The following is a 7,716-nucleotide window of genomic DNA, read 5'->3' on the forward strand; positions in this document are numbered from 1 at the left end:
CAGCCTGCTCGAGTGGAAGGTGTCCCTGCCCGGGGCAGGGGTTGGAGCTGGAGGAGCCTCCCTTCATCCCAAGCCCTCCAATGAACCATCTGGTTGGTTCATTTTCAGGTCCATCAAGATGCTGCAGGTGCCACTGCCCCTGGACCGCGATGGGATCCTCTTCCGGCTCCGCTTCACCACGCTGGCTCTGGGGACTGTGTTTTGCCCTCTCTTTGGGTTCCTGTTCTGTGTGATCTGGTCTCTGCTCTTCCATTTTCGGGAGACGACAGCGACTCACTGCGGGGTAAGTGACTGCGCCCTGTGGTGAGCTGTGCCCCAAAGGCTGTGCTGGGACAGCCAGGGCTGGCAGAGCTCCTCTCTCCTCCTCTGCTTTCCCACCATCGGTGCGTCAGGATCTTGAAGGAGCTGCTTTATTTTGGTGTATTTGTGGTGCTTTGGGACTGGCAGTTGAGGCTTTGGCTTTTCAAAGGGGCGCAGGGAGGTGGAGGCTGGTCAGGCAGGTGCCTGCTGAGCACAGTGGTGGGGATGGTGAGGGTAAGAGTGATGAAGCTGCAGACAGATACACTGTCTTGTGGAGAAGGAATTGCTGCTGGAGCTCTGCAGAGGAGTCACAAGCACGTACCTGGGGAGCAGGAGTTGAGAGGGACCACCTGGTTTCCAAAAGGGATGGTTTCAGGTTCCTCCTCAGCACAAAGGTGGACGAGCAGCTGGTTACAAGCTGGGAACAGAGGGCAGAAGTCCTTGTCACACCATAGGAAATGAGCCCAGGGCTTTATGAGGTCTGTGTTCCTCCTACGTAGTTGGGTGACACAGGCTGATGGTGATCATAGAATCATGGAATGGTTTGGATTGGAAAGGACCTTAAGATCATCTAGTTCCAAGCTCCCTGATGCTGAGATCCTGGAGCAGGGATGGTGAGACAGGCTGCTGCAGGGCTGATGGAGCAGTGAAATGCCAGGGCAGTCTGACTTTGGAGCTGTGAGTAATGTGCACACCCAGTGTGTGGTTCTGTGCCCCCCTCACAACTCGGGAGTAGGGGGCAGGGCAGTGAGGAGGCTCAGAGGTGTCCTGCACCTCCTGCTCCAGGGTGGTGAAGTAAGGGATCTCCAGCTGTGCATGGGAAGATACCTTGGGATGAAAGCAGGGAGAAGGGGGACAGAGGTGTGGTTGCTTGGAGAGGGCAGGGATCCAGTGCTCACCCTCTGCCAGTATGAGGAAGTACAGGACAGGGTAGGGAGCTGGCAGGTTCTGCTTGAGGAACCAGCTCCTCCTTGGATGACTGGAGAGCAGCTGATGGGGGAACACCTTTGTGCAGGACGCGGTGCACGGTTCTGCCTGGGCTCCAGGGGAGACAGAGCAGGATCATGGAAGAGGGGATTACCCGGTGCGTAGCAATCGTGACTGGCTCAGGAAGTCCCTGAGCTGGGAAGTTGCAGAGGTTGGAGTTTATTCTGTGTCTGCACTGATGGTTTTCCTGCTTTTATGTTCCTCCCTGGCCATAGTCTTTGCTGCTGGTATCATGTCTCTCCTTAGGGTTGGGCTGACAGGCCATGCACCCTCTTCTCCTCTGTCCCGAAACGTGGGGGCAGATAACATGGGGAACCACAACTGAGTGAAGGGAAGGAATAAAGACAGATGCTAAAGCTAAGAAACATGAGCAGGAGCCAAAGCAGAGCACCCCAGCCCCCAGAGACTATCCCAGCAGGGCTGGGGGATGAACCAGGGGTGCTGCTGCCACGTTACATGCCCTGGCTTTGAAATGGGAATAAACTTAGGAAAAAAAAGCTGCCCCAGGGCAGGTTTAGCTGGAGCTGAGGAACAATTCCTTGCCCAGAGGGTGCTCAGGCATTGGAACAGGCTGCCCAGGGCAGGGCTGGAGTCACCGTCCCTGCAAGTGTTCACAGCCCGTGGAGCCGAGGCCTCAGTGCTGTGGGGCAGTGGTTGGACAGATGATCCTGAAGCTCTTTTCCCGCCTGGTTGATTCTGTGGCTCCACGGCAGCAGGACACGCTCCCCGTGTCCCTCCCACGAGCTCTGTGTCTCCCGCAGGTGCCCAACTACCTGCCGTCCATCAGCGCGGCCATCGGAGGCGAGACCCCGCAGCGCTACGTGTGGCGCCTCTGCATTGGCCTGCACTCGGCTCCGCGCTTCCTGGTGGCCATCGCCTACTGGAACCACTACCAGAGCTGCCACTGCTCCCACCCGCGCTACCTGCGCCTCTGCCACTGCAACCTGCTGCTCAACCTGCTCGAGAACTTCGCCCTCCTCATCCTCACCTATGTGTCCTCCTCTGAAAACTATGGTAGGTGTTGCCTCCAGCCTCTGCATGGGCGCTGCTGAGCCTGTGCAGAGCTCTGCTTCACACCAGTGCTTTGCAAGTGGCCACTTTGGAGAAAAACAGCTAAAAAGAGAAAAAATTGTATTAAAATTGTTTTTTATAGAGCAAAGTTACGTCATGACGTGCAAATAGCCACGTTCTTCCCAAAGGTCTCACCAAGTTCTGTGTCAAGCCAAGCTCAGACTTTAGCACGTGGTTCCCGTAGAGCGCCAAGGCCATGCTTAACGTGTCCCACCATGGGTGAGGTTGGCGCTGCCCCTGCTCCACTGCTCACCTTTGGCTCTGGCTCTGAGCTGGCTGCCAGCCTGTGCTCTGCTCTTTAAATACCCTCCCCCAAAACTGGGTAAAACTTCCTGCGTTGACTGAAACCAGTCAGATTTGTCACGTGAATTCTGTGTTTGGAATATGGTCACCGTAGGCTTGGAAATGCTCCTCTCCCACCTGGCCTCGTCTGAAGTGAGCTTCAAGTGCCGGTGGCGATATCCAGCCACTGCTTAATCCTGACATCTGGAGCAGGCACCAGGGATTGACTGAGAGGGCTCAAATCCAGCAAGGTGCTGCTGCTGCAGCAGAAACACTCCTGGTTTGGGGACTCCTGGGCAAGAGTCCTGTGTTGGGCTGTTCCTGTGCACAGCTTGATGATGTTAATGGATATTGTGTCTTGCTGTGGGACCACGCTGCAGGCTGTAGTCATGAAATCTCCCAAAGAGGCCAGGCCAGAGCTCCAAGAAGAGGGTTTGGAGCTGAGGAGGGGACATTGGCATAAGAGGGTTTGTCTCCTCGCAGCAATGGAGGTGAGAACACAGCTGATACTGTACTGAGAGTATCAGAGAGTGGTTTGGGTTGGAAGAGCCCTTAAAGCTCCTCCAGCTCCAACCCCTGCCCCGGGCAGGGACACCTTCCACTACAGCAGGTTGCTCCAAGCCCCTGTGTCCAACCTGGCCTTGAACACTGCCAGGGATGGGGCAGCCACAGCTTCTCTGGGCACCCTGTGCCAGCACCTCAGCACCCTCCCAGGGAAGAGCTTCTGCCTCAGAGCTCATCTCAGTCTCCCCTCTGGCAGGTTCAAGCCATTCCCCTTGGCCTGTCCCTCCATCCCTTGCCCAAAGCCCTCTCCAGGTTTCCTGGAGCCCCTTTAGGCCCTGGAGCTGCTCTAAGGTGTCCCTTTCAGGAGCCTTCTCTTCTCCAGGCTGAACAAAAGCCACACAGAGAGCTGAGGTTAACCCAGTTTTCCCAGATCCTTTTTAACACACTAATCTCATGTCTGTGGGATAAGTTTCAGCCCTTGGCTGATGTGCCGGGATTAGACCAGGCTCAGGTTAATCATCTCTTCAGGGCATAGCTCACATCTTCACCTCTAGCAGTTGCCTTTCCCATTGCTCCTCATGTGGTTTGCCTTCTTCTGGAATCAGAGGGAAGCAGGGAAGATCATTGCTTACTTCAGGTGGTTGGGAATTCAGCCTGACGTTCAGTTCCTGGAGGAAGGGCAGGAAACTTAAATAGAAGCACACATGTGAAAACAACTCACCTGAAGTGACTTGGGTTTGTGTGGGGCTTTTGGGAGCTCCTGCTGCATTTCCAGCCTGAGCCCGTGTCTGTGCTAGTCCAGTGATGCATGAGGCAGCCCCAGTGCTGGTGGGGAGGCTGATGGCAGCTCCTAATTGGTACGTGGATAATGAGGGAGGCCAGAATATGACCCTTCCTGGGTCTTGGGCTCGCTCGCTCTGCAAGTCCCCGTCCATGCCTCAGCTGCCCCATCCCTAGCGCAGTAGTGCTGATGCTGAGCTGCTCTCCAGGCTGCTTGAGCTTTGCAGCACTGTGAAGCAATGGAGACACTCGGACCAGGTGCCAGAGCATGAAAACACCCTCCTGGCGCCTTTGGGCCGACTCTGCCCAACTCCCATCCTGCTCCTGCCCCGGGCTGCCAGGAGGTGTCATTCATGAGCTGCTATGCCCCTAAATCCCCCTTCCCCTCCTCTGCTGTGCCTGTCTCCTGCACAGACCCGGGTCCTGGGGCACAGCCTCTCCTGGGCTCCCAGCAGGACCGCATCCTGCAGAAGGCAGAGGATCCCTCACCCTCCCAGCGCCTGCCCCGTGCTCCCCTTGTGCTCCTGGCTCAGATTTAACAGGAAACCTCTTGTCTTGTTGGTGCAGCAATCCACGAAAACGCCTTCATCGTGTTCATCACCTCAGCTCTGGGCCACATGCTGCTGACCTGCATCCTCTGGAGGATGACGAAGAAACACACAGTAAGTCCCGAGGTACAGAAACTTTCCTTCTTCTTTCAGTCAGTGCTGGGTGCTGGGAGGGGCTCTTGGCTGGTGGTGGAGGGTTTGGCTGTTGCTTGGTTGTGAAATAATCATGGAATCCTGGAATGGTTTGGGTTGGAAAGGACCCCAGGATCACCCAGTCCCAACCCCTGCTCCAGGCAGGGACACCTTCCACTAGAGCAGGTTGCTCCAAGCCCCTGTGTCCCACCTGGCCTTGAACACTGCCAGGGATGGGGCAGACCCAGCCAGGGGTTAGAACTAGATGATATTACCAGCGACTTCACAAGGAAGAGCTTCTGCCTCAGAGCTCATCTCAGTCTCCCCTCTGGCAGGCTCAAGCCATTCCCCTTGGCCTGTCCCTCCATCCCTTGTCCAAAGCCCCTCTCCAGGTCTCCTGGAGCCCCTTTAGGCCCTGGAAGACTGTTACAATCACCATAACCGGGTGCTAAAGGAGTTGCTGCCACCACATGCAGCTGGGAAACACAGTCACCAAAATTCAGAGTTCACCAAAAAAAAGTGGGAGGAATCTTTTAATTTCCTTGAAAACCTCTTCATCAGTGTCCCCATAGGCTGCATTTCCTGACCCTCCTTCCCTGAGGATGCCTGTTTCCAGGCTGAAATCAGCTTCCCTGCACTGAGGAACTGGAACCTGCTGCTCCTGCAAACTGGGAGCAGGGGGAATCACTGGTTGTATTACCCTTTTTCTTGCAGGAATCTTGCACTGTGCAGGCTGCTGTGGGCCCTGCTAGGGGAATGGGGAGCTTGGGTATGCACTGGGCAGGCAGAGGATCCAGCCAGGGGCTTCTCATCCCATCACATGAATGCAGCTCTGGTGCTGTGCTGGCTTGCAGCGAGTGCTGGACCCGGGCACCAGCACAGCCACAGGCAGCAGGGCAGGATGGGCAGCTGTGAAACCCTGTATGTGAAAGCTGCTGCTGCATCTGTCTGCAACAGCTTTGCCAGGGTCTATGGGCTTCCTGGACCTCCCTCCCTTATTTTCCCCCCTTGGGGATATGTCTCACCAGCTGATGCCCAGCCCAACCCTTGCATCCCGTGGGAATGGTCCTCCCTGCACCGTGTCGCCCCAGGAAGGTGATTGCTTTGCAAAGCACAGACCTTCAGGGGAAGCTGTCCGAGGTGTGTGCCCACATCCCGGTGAGCTGGAGAGGGCTGGGAGCCACCTCCTAAGGAACAGGAATACAGGGACACAGGACAGGGGGTGCTGTGCCCGGGATCTGCTCGGGCAGTGACACAGAGCAAGTGCCTCGGTGCAGCTCCTGCTCCATCGTGATGTTTATTGTCCCCTTCCGGCAATTCACGGAGCCCATCCCCTCGCTGGCTTGTGCCAGACCTGGAAAAGCAGCTTCCAGCAGTTGTTTGGCTGTGAGATTCCCTATGAAAGGGATTTTTGGAGATCCTGAGGTTCCCCTCTCACTGGGAAGTGATCTCTTGTCTCTGGTGATACAGCGATAACGGGAGCTTGCTCCTTGGCAGCTTTCCCACAGCTTCCTTTATTTATCTCATCTCTCTTGGCCTGTGTTTTGGCTTTGGTTTGGGGTGTTTTCTGCATGTCCATTTGTTTCTGCCAGAGCTCCCAGCCCTGCACCTCAAGCAGTGGCTCCCTGAGCAGGCGCTGCACCATTGCAGGCTGTAGCACTGCAGCAAGCCCTAGAGCTTTGGTGGCAGCACGGTGGCAGCAGCACTAATCCTGCTGTCTGTCACCCAAAACCTATGCTGGCGCTGAGCTGGGTGCGGTGACAGTTCCCTGGGTTGAGCTTGAAGCCTGTGGGCCCTGATGGTGATGGGTCCATGTCAGCGTGTATAGAAAGGCTGCAGGTGGAGAGCTGGAGTGCAACAGCCCTGACCCACCACAGCTTCAGAGCTGGAGGATGGGGCCAGGGGGGTGAGCACCCGCCACGTGTCGGGCTTTTATCTGCTGCTGGTTCACAGAGTCATGGAATCCTTTGTGTTGAAGGGAGCTTAAAGCTCCTCCAGCTCCAACCCCTGCCCCGGGCAGGGACACCTTCCACTAGAGCAGGTTGCTCCAAGCCCCTGTGTCCAACCTGGCCTTGAACACTCCCAGGGATGGGGCAGCCACAGCTTCTCTGGGCACCCTGTGCCAGCGCCTCAGCACCCTCCCAGGGAAGAGCTGCTGCCTCAGAGCTCATGTCAGTCTCCCCTCTGGCAGGTTCAAGCCATTCCCCTTGTCCTATCTCTACAGGCCCTTGTAGGGATGGATTCAGGTGGGTTCCTCCCAGGTTCATGCCAGGTTGTGCCAGGAGCAAAGTCTCACCAGTGGTGGTGTGACCCGGGGAGCCCTGCCACCATCTGGCAGCACTTCTGCCTGCAGATTGCCCTCTGCCACGTCACCCACTGTGGCTGATTCACTGCTGCTCTCAAGGAGTAGGGGGAAGCAGGCAGGAGGTGCTGACAGGGCTGTCCAGACCCCATCCCATGTGTCTGCAGGACCATGGCTGGTCCATGCATCTGCTCTGTAGTGGTGGCCTTGTTGGGGCTCTGGTGCGGGAGCTGCCTGTGCCCTCAAAGCCGATGGGCTTAGTGTCACTGGGTGCTGTCACCTGGGCTCTCATGCACCCACTGGCACTGGAGCAGCCTGTGCATGTCCTGCCCCTGTGCTGGTGGGTGGCCCATGTTGGGCATAGATTACCTCGAGCCCTGTGCTGCAGTGGGCAAGGTGGCAGCTTGTCCTTGTTATCCTCTTCCTGATGCTGCACTCGAGCTGTGCTGGGGCATCCCCATGTCCTGGTGCATGGGCCAAGCCCACAAAGGAACATCTTCCCCCTCTGAACACATCGACCATGGCACATCCCTGGGTGGAAAGACAGGAGGGCACCGTGATGCCCTGGGTGCATGTGCAACCACCCTGCATGGTGCCACCACTGAGCATGGCTTCCCCTTCCCTGTGAGGGTGCTGAGGCACTGGCCATCCCTGGCAGGGTTCAAGGGCAGGTTGGACACAGGGGCTTGGAGCAACCTGCTCTAGTGGAAGGTGTCCCTGCCTGGGGCAGGCGTTGGAGCTGGAGGAGCTTTAAGGTCCCTTCATCCCAAACCCTTCCCTGCTTCTCGGGCCGCCCCTGCTGAAGGAACG

General features: G+C 57.0%; 1 protein-coding gene across 1 annotated transcript; it reads left to right on the forward strand.

Annotated features, from left to right (window-relative positions):
* Nucleotides 1-111: 111 nt before the first annotated feature.
* Nucleotides 112-4,624, forward strand: PGAP2 (post-GPI attachment to proteins 2; the record flags this gene model as incomplete). Its single annotated transcript, XM_010013480.1, has 3 exons — nt 112-283; nt 2,049-2,301; nt 4,492-4,624. Coding segments are annotated over exons 1-3 (551 nt in total), but the record flags the coding sequence as incomplete, so codon positions are not given.
* Nucleotides 4,625-7,716: the final 3,092 nt, after the last annotated feature.

This window comes from Nestor notabilis, unplaced genomic scaffold (genome assembly GCF_000696875.1).
Source record: "Nestor notabilis isolate BGI_N333 unplaced genomic scaffold, ASM69687v1 scaffold19204, whole genome shotgun sequence".
Taxonomy (NCBI): Eukaryota; Metazoa; Chordata; class Aves; order Psittaciformes; family Psittacidae; genus Nestor; species Nestor notabilis.